This window comes from Dermochelys coriacea, chromosome 1, assembly GCF_009764565.3.
Source record: "Dermochelys coriacea isolate rDerCor1 chromosome 1, rDerCor1.pri.v4, whole genome shotgun sequence".
In the NCBI taxonomy this organism is placed as follows: domain Eukaryota; kingdom Metazoa; phylum Chordata; order Testudines; family Dermochelyidae; genus Dermochelys; species Dermochelys coriacea.
In genome coordinates this window covers 207,939,859-207,959,691 of record NC_050068.2, presented here as the reverse complement: position 1 = coordinate 207,959,691, position 19,833 = coordinate 207,939,859, and the positions used below count along the sequence as shown (strand labels likewise).

The 19,833-nt window shown below is 41.5% G+C and overlaps 1 protein-coding gene across 7 annotated transcripts in view; it reads left to right on the top strand.

Annotated features, from left to right (window-relative positions):
- Window positions 1–19,833, top strand: part of GDAP2 (ganglioside induced differentiation associated protein 2) — a 51,358-nt gene that overhangs the window by 11,845 nt on the left and 19,680 nt on the right. For 6 of the 7 annotated variants that reach the window (XM_038388098.2, XM_038388097.2, XM_043512968.1 and 3 more), the window contains exons 4-7: window positions 1,142–1,295; window positions 3,171–3,259; window positions 7,531–7,607; window positions 19,078–19,237. In XM_038388098.2, coding sequence (XP_038244026.1) covers window positions 1,142–1,295; window positions 3,171–3,259; window positions 7,531–7,607; window positions 19,078–19,237 — 480 coding nt within the window. The remainder of the gene's footprint in view (window positions 1–1,141; window positions 1,296–3,170; window positions 3,260–7,530; window positions 7,608–19,077; window positions 19,238–19,833) is intronic. The other variant, XM_038388102.2, reaches the window with a different exon arrangement.

Sequence of the window (19,833 nt, the reverse complement as noted above, 5' to 3'; positions counted from 1 at the left end):
TTATTTTTTAAAGAAAAGAGTGTCTGGGTATAGTGCTTAGATTATCCACAATACAAAGTTTGTTTTAAAAAATCATAAGATGCATATCTAATACAACTCTATCACCAATGTGAGTAAATTCCTCTCCTTAAGTGGGCTGGAATAGTTTAAGCCAGTCTTTGGCAGGTGGATTCTGAGAGTATTTCTCTCTTAAGGGGAGATTTGAGGAAAAAACGTCTTGTAGCTCCTGGCTAATATATTCGGTCTTCCATCTTGCTTTAAAGATGCAAGAAGTTTGGTCCACTGGAATAGATTTGAGCCCAGATCACTCTCTGCAAAGTGCATAGTGTACTACTGGTTGTGAAATGGATGCTTATTAATGATCCCCAGAAGGCTACCAGTATGTGAGAGGGGGGAAAATGGTTCCCAGAAGGCTACATGTATGTGAGGAAACACTTCGCTGTCTGTTGGAGACAAGTTGTCCAAGAGGAATGGAATGAAATAGAACAATAGAAAACGTAGACAGAATACCCAGAATCCTTTCTGGACAGTGAGATCTGTTTGGCATCCCTGGAGACATTCAAAATTTGGCAGATGAAAACCTTGTGGAACAAACCACAAGGCACAACTGTGTTCCAATGTGAAGTGGAGAAACGTGGCATTAGGGCTTGTCCATCTCTAAAAGCTCTGCCAACCACAAGTTGGCTAATTAAAAGGACCATGTCCGTCTCCTATACCAAGAAATTTAATCAAACAGCATAGTCTTCCAAAACCAAAGCCTTTCAGAAGAGCCGATTTTGTGTTTGTCTGCGTAACACGTTTCTACTGCAACTGTCTCACCAAGTTAGTATACTGCTTTTTTGTGGTGCAGGAGGGGGAGCACTGCAGTCAAGTACACAGCTTCTCCAGTGACTTGGTGTTTCTGTTCTACTCCTTGAATGCTCAGCTTCTGAGAAGCAGACTGGAGATGGTACAGCTCACCACATGTCCTCGGGCTGGCTGAGTGTTGCTTTAGAAGCTTGCCATCTTGTGGTGCAGGAACTAATGAGGTGGAAGTGAGTTGCTGCAAGGTGGGGTTTGGTGTGGGGATGAAGGGAAGTGAGGTGCTTTACTGCCTGTCCTACCGAGACTTAGGTGTCTTATCCTTTGTGTGTTTCTTTAGGATGCCGGACGGGGGAGGCAAAACTGACTAAAGGATTTAACCTGGCTGCACGATTCATTATTCACACCGTAGGACCCAAATACAAGAGCAGATATCGCACAGCAGCCGAGAGCTCCCTGTATAGCTGCTACCGCAATGTCCTACAGCTTGCAAAGTAAGCACATGGCAATTTGGGCCAGGGTCTGTTACTCATAATACATGCTGCCTCTGGGTTACCTGATGTGGGCAGAGTCCAGGTGGATATGAACGCCCATCAACAGTCTCAGACCTGGACAGAATCTGGGAACACTCTGCTCCCTCACTTATGCTCTCCGGGAGCGTGAGTTGTCATTTTGAAGGGAGAATACGCAAGCATAATTGACTTTGTTGTATCAGATAATCAGGTCGTATATCCCAGCCTGGCCAAGATGATACTGATTGCCTAGGGGAAATGCAGATTTCTCTTCCCACTCCACCTTCCAAACAGTGCAGAAGGCCAGGAATGTAATGCTGTATGTTTGGAGACGGGAGGATCCATTCTGACTCCTGTGTGAACAGCTGATCCCCTGAAATCTGAGATGCAAGTATGCTTGTCTTAGCAAGTATGCTACGCATGATTGCATTGACGATTATATAATTCAGTCCAATATGTGCCTCTAAGCCTCCTGTAGTGATAAGTGATTACAGTGTGAAGAAGCACTTCCTTTTTATGGTGTTACTTATACATTGCAGAAAATCCTATAAAATCTTCACACTGAATCAGTGTGTTTCTAAATCCATAAATGATTAGTTTATGGCTCTTACCTTTTTTATCAATGGAGCTTTGTGGTTTCTCGGGAGAGGGGGAAAACAGCTTTTCTAGATATTTGAAGATCTGTTTGTTACAGTGCAATGATAGTTGCTTCATAGTTAAGTTTACACCTGAGTTTCCACAATAAGGCCACTTTTTTCCAGAATCCCCCAATCTTCTCAAATCTATAGTTTTATGTGCCTTAAAACTGGTAGCTAGGTCTGGGCCTGAGGAGAATTTTGCTGCAAACTTCGAAGTGATTTGGACAAGAGATTTCTGAGTTATGACACCCTGAAAATAGAGTTCAAGAAAGACTTAATTTTTCTATTACTGGGGTGAGGGATGGATTTTGGTATTAAGTAGCAAAGCAGGAAAACAACAAAACTTAGTTTGCTAGATGTTAGGTGGCAGTCACCTTTTGAAAGTAACTAACTTTGGACTTTGTAAAGTTGGCAGTCACCAGCTTTGATCTTGGTATAGCATATTAAACAGTTGCTGGAGACCTACACTTTTCACTTCTTAAAAAAAGGTCTTTGAGCTTGCTCTTGCTACAGGGAAAGGGCTGACAATGTAGTTGATCACTAAGAGCACTTGTCAGTGCAAAAATAACAATTATTATTCCACCCAGAGGGCAGTGTGGAGGACCCAAGAAGTTTCCTAAGATTTGTAATGGATTCTAGCCTCCAGCAGACCTAACAGGCCCCACAGGAAAGAGGGAATGCTCTCGTGGTTTCTTCCCTCTGTTTTCACCAGCCCTCTGTTGGTCCTCTGATTTGCAGCAGTGGAAATCTTTTTTGGCAAACAGGAGACTAGTCAAGTGGATAAGACAGGGAAAAGCTAGTGCCAGCCTGTCTTCACGCCAAAGAACTCATTCCCTGCGTCTCCCCTTCTGTTCCTGGAAGAGCCCACCTGCAGACAGCAGTTTTCCAGTGGACTGGGTTGGGTAGCGGCTTATCAGGAGCTTGGTTTGAGATATGAGGAAGTGGTCCAAGTGGGAAGGGACGTTCAGGAGCAAATCAGGGGAGAAAGTTGGAGGCAAGTAGTGTTTCTCTGCCTTCTCCACCTAGTGAACACCTGTGGCTCATAAGCTGGGAATCAGTCTGCTGCAAACCAAAAGAGGTTCCTCAAGTAGAGAGGAGGATGTGTGCTTATCCTGCCCACTGAGCTGCTTCTTTCCTCCCCCATACCTCCTGCCAATAGCTCACTCCCATATGAGGTTCTTGTTTTCATGCCTGGTTTCTTTTCTCCTCTTGACTTCAGGGAGCAGGCAATGTCCTCAGTGGGATTCTGTGTCATAAACTCTGTGAAAAGAGGCTACCCTTTGGAGGATGCAACCCACATAGCACTGCGTAAGTAGGTCTTGGAAGTTTGTTGCATCCTAACACTACACCAGCTGGAGTCCATGTTGTGCACATTAGACTTAAATAACAGCAAGGTGTTGGAGCATTTGGGGTTGGGATGTTAAGCAGCAGGATGTTGAGGCCGTAGTGGGGCCTTCCATTGGGTCAAAGTCAGTAGAGATGTATATTCAGGTGTAGACTTAGCAAATGCCTAGGTGTTTATCAGCATTGTTTTGCCAGGAGCCTGCATTTCTACCAGAGGTAGAAATGCCCAGTATTTGAAAATCTTCCTGTTTTAGCTGTATGTACCCAACAGATGGCTTGTGAATGGAGAAAAGCTTTCAAGGTGAAAAGGGGAGCTGGGAGAGACTTATGAAAGGAAGGTGGCCTTATGACTGACAGTGCTGTTCAGCCACACCAGTATTGGCCACTGTGAGATTTTGCTGTGGTTTAACCCATTTACATGAAAATTTCACTGCATGAAATGTTTGGAAATGCATCCTCTTTTTCTCCAAACTGCTGCTATTGCTTGAAAAGTCCTTCATTGATTTAATTTGTTTGGATTTTGTTCTCTAAACTGGTAACACCCCTTCCTTGCTGCTCTGTCTCTGCACATCCATACAATCCAATAATGTTCTGTGAAGTGCTGGCCTTTAGTTTCTTCCTGTCCAAATGACTAACTGATTAGAGCTGACAAGATCACAGACTAAGGGCCCCATCTGCACCACGAGGACATCCCAATCTGGGGAACTGGTTACAAAACAGTTTTCCCTGTTAGTGTTGATGGGAACTTGACCACATCTTGGGATAGCTCAAGAAAGCAGGAGAGAGGAAATACAGTTACTCCTCACTTAACGTTGTAGTTATGTTCCTGAAAAATGTGACTATAAGCGAAACGATGTTCAGTGAATCCAATTTCCCCATAAGAATTAATGTAAATGGGGGGGGTTAGGTTCCAGAGAAACTTTTTTCACCAGACAAGACTATATATACACACACACACTCTCTCTCTCTCTCTCTCTCTCTCTCTCTCTCTCTCTCTCTCTCTCTCTCTCTCTGTTTTTTAAACAAACAATTTAATACTGTACACAGCGATGAGGATTGTGAAGCTTGGTTGAGGTGGTGAAGTCAGAGGGTGGAAGAGGGTGGGCTATTTCCCAGAGAATGCCTTACTGCTAAATGATGAACTAGCACTTGGCTGAGCCCTCAGGGGTTAACCCATTGTTGTTAATGTAGCCTCACACGCTACAAGGCAGCACGAATGGAGGGAGGGGAGACAGCATGGCAGACAGAGATGTGCATTGCCCCTTTAAGTATGCTGACCCCACTCTAAGTAAACTATCTTAAGTAGATCAGCAAGTTGAGATAGCAGCTGCAGCTAGGAAGCTCCCTCCATCCTGAGCCCTGACCTGTGCCCCTTCTCCATGGAGATGGGGTAAGTGAGGGGGAGGGGGACACTCTGACATTAGCCTCCTTCTCTTCTCCCCCACCCCCAGCAAGCAAAAGGCTCCTGGCAGCAGCTCCAAGGCAGAGGGCAGGAGCAGCACATGGCAGTGGGGGAGGGACAGCTGAACTGCCAGCAATACTGATAGCCTGCTAGGCAGCCGCACAGGGATCTTAGGGGAGCGGGGGGCTGCCCGTCCACCCTGGTTCCAAGCCCCCACCAGCTCGCTGCAATGGGCTGCTCTTCCTGCAAGCAGTGGACAAAGCAGGCGGCTGCCAAACAATGTTATAAGGGAGCATTGTGCAACTTTAAACAACCATGTTCCCTAATTGATCAACAACGTAATAACGAAACGACATTAACCGGGACGACTTTACGTGAGGTGTTACTGTAGTATAAAATCTGCAAATCACAAGAGAATCACTTCTAATTTAAAATGCTTTCTGAAGTTTTCTCCAAGGCATCGGCAGCACTTTACATCTGCAGCAGGCCAACAGGGGTGCACAATTGGATGCTACAATGAAAGGCCCCCTCAGAGTGAGTGACAAATGTCACCAAAAGTCTCTCTCCTCCGGTGCATCAGAAAATCCTTGGGATTTCTTATTTCTAAATTCATTGCCCTTTGTGGTGGTGTCTTGGTTTGTTTGTGAGGCTTTGTGCTGATGAATCGGCTTTGGAGCAGCCTCTACTACTGAAGACTAGCTTGTGTGCAGTTTGGGGTTGCTTGAGGTGCCTGGCTTTCCTGGAAACTTGCAATGCATGTTGACTTGTTCTGGGACTTTTGCTCAACATACGTTAGTAACCTTTTCTGGAAGTAGTTCAGAGAATGGAGCTTGGCTCATAAGGGAATGGATTGAGTTGGCCTTGTGGGTCTCTGGGAACATGTTTCACATCTCTGCCACTCTTTATCTCAGGAAATTTGCCAGACTCCTCTACAGTTTACAGGCAATGTGCCCACAGATTCATTTGCTGACACCTTGTGATTGTTCTACTTTTAGAGCCAATGTTTTTGTTTCTCATATCCATTTCCGGTTTACTATAAAGGGAAGTTTGCACAGAGAGAAGATCTTTCGCCCTGTGTTGAGTGCCCCATTGTGCACTGTCCAATACCTAGAAAGTAACAAGCTCCCAGCCCCAAGAGACTTGTATTTTCTCTCATTTAGAATGCAGTTGTCATCAGGTGAGGGTCTGTTACCAAAATAAGATGTTGGGTTTTTTGCACCTTGATTAATGTTGATGGGTCTTGCAGATGTGTGTAGAGAAGGATTTGGTTGGAGAGAGTGTGGTCATTCAGTGTTTAGGGACAAGACTGTTCCCAGCAAGAGTGGCAGCACGGAAGATCCAAAGATGAATGGAACAAGGATGCTATTTAAAAGATGTGGAGAGGAGGGAGGCTTAACCAGAACAAAGGATGTTGGAGAGGGAATAGAGAGAACTGGGAGCAGAATTTTAAGCAGGAGCAAAATTTGTGCAGAACCTTGAAGGTAAATTCCAGAAGCATGAATTTAGATGAACACTGTACCAGTGAAGGGATTTGAATATGAGTGCGACATGGTCAGAGAGTTGCAGTAGAAGACTTTCAGTGGATTGTTTGAAGGAGGGAGGTGAGAAGCCAGACATTTTTGTCTGAGCTACAGCAGTCACTGCATGGACAAGTGGGCTGAGAGAAAAGGACAGCTTTTGAGAGATCCCATGAGGGAAGAAATGACTGCATCAGCAGTGTGTAGGCTAATATAATTCTTGTGTGTATTAAAGGAGTGTCGTATGTAAGACACAGGAGGTTATTGTCCCACTCTACTCAGCCCTGGTGAGGCCTCAGCTGGAATGTTGTATTCACCTCTGGACACAATGCTTCAGGGAAGATGTGGACAAATTGGAGACAGTCCCGAAGAGAACAACAAAAATGATAAAAGGATTAAAAAACCTAACCTATGAGGAAAGATTAAAAAACTGGGCATGTTTACTTTTGAGAAGAAGACTGAGGGGGAGCCTGATAAGAGTCTTTGGATATGTTCAGGCTGTTATAAAGAAACTGTGATCAGCTGCTCTCCATGTCCACTGACGACAGGACAAAAAGGAATAGTCTTAGGCTATGTCTACACTATGCAGCTTTTAGCTGTGTCGCTAAAAGTCGCGCAGCATAGCCGCTGTTTCTCGGCTCTCCTGCGGACAAAAACTTCCACCCCCAATGAGCGGCGTTAGCTTTGTCTGCAGGAGAGTGCTCCTGGCAACAAAGTGCTGTTCACACCAGCGCTTGTAATTGGCAAAACTTTTATCTTTCAGGGAGCTGGGGGACGGGTTTAACACCTCTGAAAGACCAAAGTTTTGTCGTTCAGTTGCTAGTGGAGACATAGTCTTAATCTGCAGCAAGGGAGATTTATGTTAAGTATTAGGAAAATCTTTCCAACTATAAGGGTAGTTCAGGTCTGGAATAGGCTTCCAAGGGAGGTGGTGGAATGCCCATCACTGGAGGTTTTTAAAAACAGTTTGGACAAAACTATTCGGAATGGTCTAGGTTTATTTGGCCCTGCCTCAGCATGGGGGCTGGACTTGATGACTTTGCAAGATCCTTCCCCACCCTACATTTCTATGATTCTATCACTATGAATATTCTAATATCTAGCAAGATGTCTTTTTGTGTATGCCCACTCCACTGTGTGTAGTGCTCTTAGCTACCCATTAGGTTCCTGCCTGTGGGGTGGTGGCTTTCCCCCACTTGCAGAAGGAAGGGAGCATCTTTCATATTTGCCTATAGCTAGTGAGTGTCCCTGATCGTAGCTGAGACTGTAAATCTGTCTCCCTGTTTGCTCAATGTATTTAATTCTCTTGCTTGCAGGAACAGTCAGAAGGTTCCTGGAGATTCATGGGGAAACCCTGGAGAAGGTGGTGTTTGCAGTCTCTGAGCTTGAACAGGTATTTCTCATAATTGTTCATCCTGCCAAAGTTCTTAGGTATGCTCTAATTCTTAGGGCATTGAAGCATTGTAGACTCTTGTTCCGTATGTTGTACTGTGAAGCTGAAGACCAGTTTCCCCATCCTCAAGTTTTTATATCTCTCTCATCATGACTGTTGTTCCGCTGCATCCCTTTCAGCCTCCTCCCGGGTGTTTCCCCAAAAGCACCTCTCCCAGTTCCTTCCTGCTCACATTCTCATTGGTAGCTGCAGATGCACTCCAAGCCACCCCACTTGTCACAAGTTCCCAACCCAACACTTGGGCACCGGCATGAGGGACTTGAGTTAGATGGGATACTTATGCAAGATGGTTTTCGGATGTAAGAAGGCAGAGCAAGTCACTACATTCAAAATTCCCACCTTACTTCCCTCCTGCTAAAAATCTTCTCTGCTCCCCTGATTAGCATCCCCACAGATCCTCCCACAAACACCTAGAAAACTGATGTTTCAGACATTTCTGATCTCTAGTCTCTGATCCCAGCTTGACTCTGACCCTGACTCCTGGGGAAATTAGCTAACCATTGTTCTGTTTCCAAGACAAAAAGCCTTCGGCAGTTTGAGTATTGACATTCTTCCATGTCTTCTCACTGTATCTGTGTAGATCGCCTCCTACTAATATGCGCATAACACAGCGAATCCAGTCAGTGTTCTTGGCATGGGATCTGGAATATATCTTGTATTATCTTAAGAACAATCTGGGCTTTTAAATGGAAAGACTTTCTCCAAGTTCAACTGCTAATCAGTAAGGAAAAAACAATGTGTCCCTTCCCTCATATTTCTCTATTGGAGATCATTCTCTACCCTTACTTGGCCCTGGGGTGGCAAAAACATAACCTGCAAGTGCTCTCTTATTTAAAAGAGGTCCAGTCTACAGAAATGACAGATCATGATGTGCAGTGCTCCAGCTTGATCCAAGCAGCCTTTGTTAGGATCTGTCATCCTTGCAGACTTTTTTTTTTTTTTATTATTTCAAGCAAAGGGGTGGCTGCAATCTACCACAGTTGATGTAAAATAAAGGCAGCCCCCTCTCTCTAGGTCAGTTGCCAATGTGGCATGGGATTGGGCAATATTTGATTGCCCCTGCAAACAAATTTCAACACTTAGGGTTTCGGGGTTCCTACCTTCCAATCAAGTTAATGTTTGCTGTCTTCAGTTTGCCTGAGGTGAATCTTATTTTATCTCCTTACCAAGCTTCTTATCTCCTGAGACCCCACCATATTTCTGTTTCCTCTGTTTTGCTTTCACCTGTGGAAATACAGACATAGATAACAATAATAACTTAAAGGAAAGAATCAAACTGAACACAAAGCTTTGGCTAAGCATCAGAGGATTTCTAAATGTATAGCAATCTAGAAGTATGTGAAGGGAGTTAAATAGAGAAGGGGAGAGATTTCTTTAGGAAGGTATCACTAGAAATAATGAATTGAAATTGAGATGGAAAGTGTATGCCGATAGTATCGGAAACAGATATACTGAAGGGGTGCCACCTGCAGTGATGGTATTATCTCACAGGAGGGAAGTCTATTTCTCCAGATGCTAGTCTAGACACAACTTTAATGAAATATGCTCCAGGGCACAAGACTGACCTGACATAAGAACTGGAGGTGATGCTGCCTGCTTCATGATTACAATGTCACTTGAAAGTGAGAACAGGCATTCTCATGGCACTGTTGTAGACAGCATCGCAAGATATGTACGTGCCATATATGCTAAACATTCATATGTCTATTCATGCTTCAACCACCATTTCAGAGGACATGCATCCATGCTGATGATGGGTTCTGCTCAATAACAATCCAAAGCAGTGCAAATGGATGCATGTTCACTTTAATTATGAGTCAGATGCCACCAGCAGACGGCTGATTTGATTTTTTTGGTGGTTCGAGTTCTGTAGTTTCCACTTCAGAATGTTGCTCTTATAAGGCTTCTGAAAGCATGCTCCACACGTCATCCCTCCCAGATTTTGGAAGGCATTTCAGATTCTTAAACATTGGGTAGAGTGCTGTAGCTATCTTTAATAATCTCACATTGGTACCTTCTTTGCATTTTGTCAAATCTGCAGTGAAAGTGTTTTTAAAATGAACAACATGTGCTGGGTCATCATCTAAGACTGCTATTACAAGCAGGGATTTGGAGCAATCAAATTTTTGAATTGCTCCAATCCAGCACCAATAGTGACTGCTCCAGCTCTGCTCCAACTTCGCTCCGCGCTCCAACTCAAATTAATTTTTAACTAAATAAAAAAGTGCATACTGCAATTTTGAGAAAACATTATTTTTATTCAGACTTTTAAAACTATTTAAATGTCATCAACGATAATACAAACTAAAATCATTCATAATTCATTCTGTTAAAAATTATTGCAGCAATCAAGTTGTCTTTCATAGCCTGTTGCATTGCCTATACTAGCTTGAGTTGTTGGCATGCTCGAAGCAATTCTACAGGCAGCCTGAATGTGATTGTGGGTAGCTGTGAATGGCCTCAAAAACACTTAACTTTTAGCCTACCAATAGACTCCATCGCTTCACAATCTTCCCAAAAGTTTCTCTCGAATAATGCTTCGTTACAATTATGAATCGCAGAAATTTCTCGGCATCTTTCTTTTTTATCCAATTTCTTTTCGAAGGTGTCATCTTCTGAAGAATTGGTGCTTGAATTATCTCCATTTCCCTGTGGGTGGATGGTTTAAGACGTCTCAGGGATGGACGCTCAAACAAGTTTAAACTAGGAATTTGGGGGAGATGGTTGGGAGATGTCCAGGTAATCTCCGCGCCAGATTTTAGCATTGAGAGGGAAGAAGATGAAGTAAGAAAGGATACAGCCGTGGGTAGGAGAATGTATATAAGGAGCGAGGGCAGTGTGGATACTAGTCTAATAGGTTATACTGGCTGTAGAATGACTGTGCCTAATAGGGTACAAAATGTGAGCGAGGCCAAACAGCAAAAATTAAGATGTTTGTACACCAATGCGAGGAGCCTAGATAACAAAATGGAGGAACTAGAGCTACTGGTGCAGGAAGTGAAACCAGATATTATAGGGATAACAGAAACATGGTGGAATAGTAGTCATGACTGGACTACCGCTATTGAAGGGTATGTGCTGTTTAGGAAAGACAGAAACAAAGGTAAAGGGGGTGGAGTAGCATTATATATCAATGATGAGGTAGAATGTAAAGAAATAAGAAGCGATGCAATGGATAAGACAGAGTCCGTCTGGGCAAAAATTACATTGGGGAAGATAACTAGTAGAGCCTCTCCTCCGATAGTGCTTGGGGTGTGCTATAGACCTCCGGAATCTAATTTGGATATGGATAGAGCCCTTTTTAATGTTTTTAATCAAGTAAATACTAATGGAAACTGCGTGATCATGGGAGACTTTAACTTCCCAGATATAGACTGGAGGACCAGTGCTAGTAATAATAATAGGGCTCAGATTTTCCTAGATGCGATAGCTGATGGATTCCTTCATCAAGTAGTTGCTGAACCGACTAGAGGGGATGCCATTTTAGATTTAATTTTGGTGAGTAGCGAGGACCTCATAGAAGAAATGGTTGTAGGGGATAGATAATCTTGGCTCAAGTGATCATGAGCTAATTCAGTTCAAACTGGACGGAAGGATTAACAAAAATCTGCAACTAGAGTTTTTGATTTTAAAAGGGCTGACTTTCAAAAATTAAGGAAATTAGTTAGGGAAGTGGATTGGACTGAAGAATTTATGGATCTAAAGGTAGAGGAGGCCTGGGATTACTTTAAATCAAAGCTGCAGAAGCTATCGGAAGCCTGTATCCCAAGAAAGGGGAAAAAATTCATAGGCAGGAGTTGTAGACCAAGCTGGATGAGCAAGCATCTTAGAGAGGTGATTAAGAAGAAGCAGAAAGCATACAGGGAGTGGAAGATGGGAGGGATCAGCAAGGAAAGCTACCTTATTGAGGTCAGAACATGTAGGGAGAAAGTGAGACAGGCTAAAAGTCAAGTAGAGTTGGACCTTGCAAAGGGAATAAAAACCAATAGTAAAAGGTTCTATAGCCATATAAATAAGAAGAAAACTAAGAAAGAAGAAGTAGGGCCGCTAAACACTGAGGATGGAGTGGAGGTTAAAGATAATCTAGGCATGGCCCAATATCTAAACAAATACTTTGCCTCAGTCTTTAATAAGGCTAAAGAGGATCTTGGGGATAATGGTAGCATGACAAATGGGAATGAGGATATGGAGGTAGATATTACCATATCTGAGGTAGAAGCGAAACTCAAACAGCTTAATGGGACTAAATCAGGGGGCCCAGATAATCTTCATCCAAGAATATTAAAGGAATTGGCACCTGAAATTGCAAGCCCATTAGCAAGAATTTTTAATGAATCTGTAAACTCAGGAGTTGTACCGAATGATTGGAGAATTGCTAATATAGTTCCTATTTTTAAGAAAGGAAAAAAAAGTGATCCGGGTAACTACAGGCTAGTTAGTTTGACATCTGTAGTATGCAAGGTCCTGGAAAAAATTTTGAAGGAGAAATTAGTTAAGGACACTGAAGTCAACGGTAAATGGGACAAAATACAACATGGTTTTACAAAAGGTAGATCGTGCCAAACCAACCTGATCTCCTTCTTTGAGAAAGTAACAGATTTTTTTAGATAGAGGAAACACAGTGGATCTAATTTACCTAGATTTCAGTAAGGCATTTGATACCGTGCCACATGGGGAATTATTAGTTAAATTGGAAAAGATGGGGATCGATATGAACATCAAAAGGTGGATAAGGAAGTGGTTAAAGGGGAGACTACAATGGGTCCTACTGAAAGGTGAACTGTCAGGCTGGAGGGAGGTTGCCAGTGGAGTTCCTCAGGGATCGGTTTTGGGACCAGTCTTATTTAATCTTTTTCTTACTGACGTTGGCACAAAAAGTGGGAGTGTACTAATAAAGTTTGCAGATGATACAAAGCTGGGAGGTATTGCCAATTCAGAGAAGGATCGGGATATTATACAGGAGGATCTGGATGACCTTGTAAACTGGAGTAATAGTAATAGGATGAAATTTAATAGTGAGAAGTGTAAGGTTATGCATTTAGGGATTAATAAAAAGAATTGTAGTTATAAGCTGGGGACGCATCAATTAGAAGTAAAGGAAGAGGAGAAGGACTTTGGAGTATTGGTTGATCATAGGATGACTATGAGCTGCCAATGTGATATGGCTGTGAAAAAAGCTAATGCGGTTTTGGGATGCATCAGGAGAGGCATTTCCAGTAGGGATAAGGAGGTTTTAATACCATTATACAAGGCACTGGTGAGACCTCACCTGGAATACTGTGTGCAGTTCTGGTCTCCCATGTTTAAAAAGGATGAATTCAAACTGGAGCAGGTACAGAGAAGGTCTACTAGGATGATCCGAGGAATGGAATACTTGTCTTATGAAAGGAGACTTAAGAAGCTTGGCTTGTTTAGCCTTACTAAAAGAAGGTTGAGGGGAGATATGATTGCTTTTTATAAATATATCAGAGGGATAAATACAGGAGAGGGAGAGGAATTATTTAAGCTCAGCACCAATGTGGACACAAGAACAAATGGGTATAAACTGGCCACCAGGAAGTTTAGACTTGAAATAAGATGAAGGTTTCTAACCATCAGAGGAGTGAAGTTTTGGAATAGCCTTCCAAGGGAAGCACTTGGGGGCAAAAGATCTATCTGGCTTTAAGATTCTACTCAATAAGTTTATGGAGGAGATGGTATGATGGGATAATGTGATTTTGGTAAGTAATTGATCTTTAAATATTCAGGGTAAATAGGCCTAATCCCCTGAGATGGGATATTAGATTGATGGGATCTGAGTTACCCAGAAAAGAATTTTCTGTAGTATCTGGCTGGTGAATCTTACCCATATGCTCAGGGTTTAGCTGATTGCCATATTTGGGGTTGGGAAGGAATTTTCCTCCAGGGCAGATTGGAAGAGGCCCTGGAGGTTTTTTGCCTTCCTCTGTAGCATGGGGCACTGGTCACTTGATGGAGGAATCTCTGCTCCTTGAAGTCTTTAAACCACGATTTGAGGACTTCAATGGCTCAGACATAGGTGAGGTTTTTCGTAGGAGTGGGTGGGTGAGATTCTGTGGCCTGCGTTGTGCAGGAAGTCGGACTAGATGATCAGAATGGTCCCTTCTGACCTTAGTATCTATGGAAGAAAAAAAAAAGTTCAGAGTGGAGAGGGAAGTTTGAGAACACCCTGCTATTTCTAAAGGATGTGAACTTTCCAAAACCGCAGATTCGATTGTTGTCTCCTTTTGTTGTATTTTGTTTTCTTCAACCTTTTTCACAGAGTTCAAATGTAGCAATAGATCTTGTTTTTAGTTGTTGAGCAATATCGAGGAGCCCTTCCTTTGCCTTTGGTATTTCCCTTGAGGTAAGAAGAATCTGATAACGGTGGGTCAACATAAACTCAAAGAGCTTCTCTTTGCATTTCTGCATGGAGAATAGAATTCCTTCTGCAATTTGTCCACCATTTTCTTGCAAGAATTTTGACAGTTTTCCCCATTCCTGCATTAAAACTCCTGGGGTTACATCAACAGCTTGAAGATTCATAGTTGTTTGGTTTGGCTTTGCCAAGAGGTCTTGCAGGTTCTTCACTTCGTCCCATTCAGCTTTTGTTAACTTGAATTCTCTTGTTCCAGCAGCAGCCACTTGTTCACAGTAAGATTGAAAAACAAAAAGACGATCAATCATGGCAAATGTTGAACCCCAGTGAGTCACAGTATCCAATGATTGAGTTACCCCATGTAGATCAAGCAGAGCATTTCAAATACTTGGGGTTCGTAGTTTGGCAACGACTTGTCGAATTTTTGCCAGTAATTTCTTCGCATGTTCTTTGTTCAGTCCATCCCAGATTGCCAACTGAAGAGTATGAATACCACACCTCATCAGTTGGACTTTTGAGTCGTCCTCATGAAGCCATGTTGTAAGTATGAGGCTAGGGTCATTAAACCATTGTGCAGCAGCATCCATGTTGAGTTCGATGTCATCCATTCTTTTCGTTTCTTCATCAGGCAAAATAGTTCAGTTCTGTCCACATCCCTGTTCTCAGAGGTAGAAATGGTTTCGTTGTCCTCACTGAAATTTTTGACAGCACACGTCATGTTTGCTACATTTTCAGCACAGATGCTCACACGTGCATTTCACTGATCCCAAATTTTTCTAAAATAGCTTTTACTTGACTTTTCACATATGAAGAATTGTGACACCCTTCAGTGTTGATTATGTCCAAGGTTTTTACCACAGCTTTATCTTTTCCTTCTTCGTAGTACTGAGCATTGATTGCAAGGAACTTTCTGTTTCCACGAGTTGCCACATCCATTTTCAGGTAGCACAATTTTTGCTCCAAAGCTTTCTTCAGCTCTTTACGACGAGACTCAACTGTCCTGACAACTAAATGACGAACCGCATCGTGCCCCGTCGAAACACCAAGCTGCCGACCCATTTCACCTGCAATTTTTTGGAATCCTTTGTTCTTTAGCCTGAAGGTAGTGAGCGGTGTTGAACTCAAGCAAACCATTTCCATCAGCCATTCACGGAAAGTATTGGCATCTATGGTGATCGTAACCTTTGAGGACTTCAAATATGAGCCAGTTTGTTTGCTCAATTTTGGGTTTCTTTTCAGATGAAGCTCTGCAAAAAATCTTTTCTCCAGGAGTTTTCAAAGAGCCAGGTGAACGTCATTTAGCCGTTTCAGCTTTGTTTTGCCTCATCTTCCTGGTCCTTTTTTGTAACCAGAGCCACATAGTTTTTAGGATGGTTACATTTTACATGTCGCCAAAGGTTGAAACTTTTCACGGCACTTGCTTCACTTGTCTTGGAGCTACATGGTTTGATCTCGCCATTCACTTCCTTTTCCACCTTGCACATTGCCGATTTCTTCTTTGCTTTTCCCAAAAGCCCAAATTTGGGCTTTTCAAATTCAAAAGTAAAGATGTCATTGAGATCCTTTTCTGTAAATCGGATATCAATCATGGAGGGCAGATTTGATTTTTGTTGTTGAAGCCATGGCCAAATCGTCTTGTGCTGCTACCACATCCAAATGTTTCTTGTTACGATCTTTGAAAAGCAATGAACAAAAGCATTATATTTTTTTTTTAAATAATGTGGTATCTTAACCACTTAAGGTACTATGACTTTATTTGGATTTTCTGGACAAAAATGATGGCATTTTCTTTTTACACAATTATTATTAAAGTATATTTTAATATTTTAACGTTTCTTGCAGTTTTAATGAAGTAAGAAGTATTTTTAATATACATAATATAAATTTTTATTTATACATTGCAGGTTAGTTTTTCTTCTGACATTTTGCGTAAAAATATTCAAAATATTTTCCAAGATTTTAATTAATACCTCAAAAATGCTTTAATATAGATATAGCAATGAAATTTGGTATGTGCCGTAGCGTTAGTACGTGCTATCGCTGTTCTACAACGTTAATTGTTGGGCAGTAACGGGCTACACGTTACAAGGTTGAAAATAAACTTTATCGGGAAACAGATTTCAGAGTAGCAGCCATGTTAGTCTGTATCTGCAAAAAGAAAAGGAGGACTTGTGGCACCTTAGAGACTAACACATTTATTTGAGCATAAGCTTTTGTGAGCTACAGCTCACTTCATCATAGCTCACGAAAGCTTATGCTCAAATAAATTTGTTAGTCTCTAAGGTGCCACAAGTCCTCCTTTTAACAGGAAAGTGAATTCAAATTGCAAACAGTCCTTTTAGTAAAGAGAACAAATTTTCGGAAATATGTTTTTGCTTCATCACCCTGAATAGATTATACAAGATAGAGCAAATAACAGGTTCTACCTTGTATGATGTTTCCAGCCTGATGAAGGAAAAACATATTTCCAAAAATTTGCTCTCTTGCTTGCAATTTGAATCCGCTTTCCCCTAAAAGTTTATTTCCAACGTTCTATCATACAACATCATTCAAATAAAATTATTTAAACTACAGGTGTCATGAACTGGGGGGACTGGGCCAGTTTTATTTAATATTTTTTAAATCCTTGACTATTTAACAGATGCAATCCTGGAATATGATTTAATGCTAAAACATGCATCAAAATGGTACTCTTAATTTATTTTATATAATTACCCGTTTCCGAGAAAACTGTTTACAAATTTTAATCTGCTTAGAATGATACAATTTTACATATTTTTCAACTTTGGAACCATAAATTTTAAATGTAATTATAAATAATAACCAAAAATTATTAACTCATTATGTATCGTATTACCGCTCGTAGCTGGGGCAGTCGACGACAAGCCTTTCTTGAAATATGAAATAAAAATGACCAACCGCCAGTTCGGGAACCTGTGGTTTAAATAATTTTGGATAATGTAATATGGTAGCACATACTAACGCTAAGACACAGACATAATTTCATTACTCTATATTAAAGCGTTTTTGAGATATTAATCAGAAATTAACTTTTCATCACTTCCTTGAAGGGACCGTCGCTCCCTTAAGAAGAATTTTAGGACACGTGTTCACAGAAATGTTTTTTCTTAAAATGACTTAAGGATTCACCCCCCAAAGTTGTGTTGGACATTTTCCAATCACTCTGGATAAGTCACAAAAATCATTCCTAATTTATGCAAAAATGTTTACTGTATATTTATATGCCTGCTGCACGTGACTTTTTCAGTAAATTTAAAATTACAAACAACACTACCAAAAGACAGTTGAACAGGTGACATATAAAATAAGTCCACCAGAGTGATACGGGAGCGTGTACAAATGAACAAATGTACCGGTAACGGGAGCCCATGTGAGAAATGAGCTTAAGTGGTTAATATCTCTTGTGATATCTTAATATATCCATAAACAAAAACATTTTTTTTAAATATACCCGTTTGTGATTTCTTAAATGTTGCGTCACACTTTTCCGTAATCGCAGCACTCAGCGCGTCTCGTTGATCAACCCTTACAAAAGAAGTATCAACAAATGCATCCGATGAAGTGAGCTGTAGCTCACAAAAGCTTAGGTCAAATAAATTTGTTAGTCTCTAAGGTGCCACAAGTACTCCTTTTCTTTTTATCAGCACATACTAATCTCTGTTTAATCTACGCAAGTACGTACTCGCCTAACCTTGGCACAAGTATGGGAGCAGTCTGCAGTGTTGCCAGGTGTCTGATAATTTTCTGATTCTTTAATAAAACACATATACAAAAAACTTTGTAATTTTGTATCTGTATATTAAATCTTGATTTTGGCCAAAGTGAGAATAACTGACATATTATGTAAAGTGGTAAAGTAGATGTTAATATCAATTGTTATACAATCTGAAACTTTTTGGCACCTTTAGGACTTTCTTGCTAAATATCATTCATTTTGGATTGAAAATGGGGGGGGGGAAATGGAGCAGTTAAGATTTTCTGTGCTCTGGCTCCGCTCCAGCTCCAGGCAAAAACCTGCAGCTCCACTGCTCCGCGCTCCAGCTCCGGGCTCTGCTCCAAAGCCCTGATTACAAGGAAAATATGGCAGAATGTGGGTAAAACAGCAGGGGACATACAGTTCTCCCCCAAGGAGTTCAGTCACAAATTTAATTAACGCATTATTTTTTTAACAAGCGTCATCAGCATGGAAACATGTCCTTTGGAATGGTGGGTGAAGCATGAAGGGGCATATGAATGTTTAGCATATATGGCATGTAAATACCTTGCAATACTGGCTACAAAAGTGCCACACGAATGTCTCTTCTCACTTTCAGGTGACATTGTAAATAAGAAGTGGACAGCATTAGCTCTTGTAAATATAAACAAACTTGTTTGTCTTTAGCGATTTGGCTGAACAAGAAGAAGGACTGAGTGAACTTGTAGGCTCTGAAGTTTTACATTGTTTTGTTTTTGAGTGCAATTATATAACAAAACAATCTACATTTGTAAGTTGTGCTTTCACGACAAAGAGATTGCACTACAGTACTTGTATGAGGTGAATTGAAAAATACTATTTCTTTTGTTTATCATTTTTGCAGTGCAAATATTTGTAATGGAAATAATCTATATCTTGATTTCACTTACAACACAGAATACAATATCTATGAAAATGTAGAAAAATATCCAAAATATTTAATAAATTTCAATTGGTATTCTAGTGTTTAACAGTGCGACTAATCAAAATTTTTTTTAGTTAATCAGATAAGTTAACTGCGATTAATAGACAGTCCTATTTAAAACCCCTGTAAAGCTGGGACTGGCTCCTTTTATCCTCTTGTTTTTGGCAAAAGCTCAGTGGAAGAAAGGAAGAGTAATGCAACTGACTTGAAAGTACCTAGGAGAGCAATCCATTATCCCCCTGCCCCCTTTACAGAGTTAAAGGTTCTTCTGTGGCTGTATAGAAAAGTAGTTTCTAGCTGTCTCTGAAGAATGGGGATGCCTGCAAGGCCTTCTCAAACTTTCTGTCATTTGTAGGCCATTTACCAGAAGCTGCTGCCTCTGTATTTTCCAAGGTCATTGGAAGAAGAATGTCATTCCTTACCGTGCCTTCCTGCAGATATTGGCAATTCAGAAGGGGAGCCAGTAGTACCAGAGCGACAGATCAGGATCAGCGAAAAACCAGGTGCTCCAGATGGTGAGATATAATTCAACCTTGAAATATTGGCACAAAAGCCAAGGAAAACCAGAGAGCATGCACAGAGAATTATGAATCCCATCTTTTAAGATGTAGTGTACCCAACAGAGAGCATCTTCAGAATGAGATTTTACCCTGCCTGTCCTGCTCAGGCAGCTGCCTGGATTCTACAGCAGTAACTTCTGCTTTCTCCCTTTGTATGTGAGAGGTGGCTGGAGGATGTGATGGAGAGACAGCTTTCCACCCTTTTCTGTGTGGTAGGAAGGGCCTGATGAACCTCATGAGAAAAGGAAACACAATCCTTGCACGTCCTGTCTGACTGAAACATACACAAGACATGGTTCCTGCCCCAGGGAATTTGGTTTAATTCTGTTTGATACAGCACACAGAAAAACAGTGCAAATAGAAGTCAGTGAGGAAATGAGCATTGTGAAACAAAGTTGGTAGAGGCTCAGTGGAGGAAGTTCTTCATAAGGAGGGATTAGAAAGGATGGCAGCCTGGATGTCAGAGGTGGGAGAGGAGGAGGTGGAGATGGAGATGATGATGGGTGGAAGGCTTGTGAAGTTTGACAATGGTAAAGAAAAGTCAGGGACAC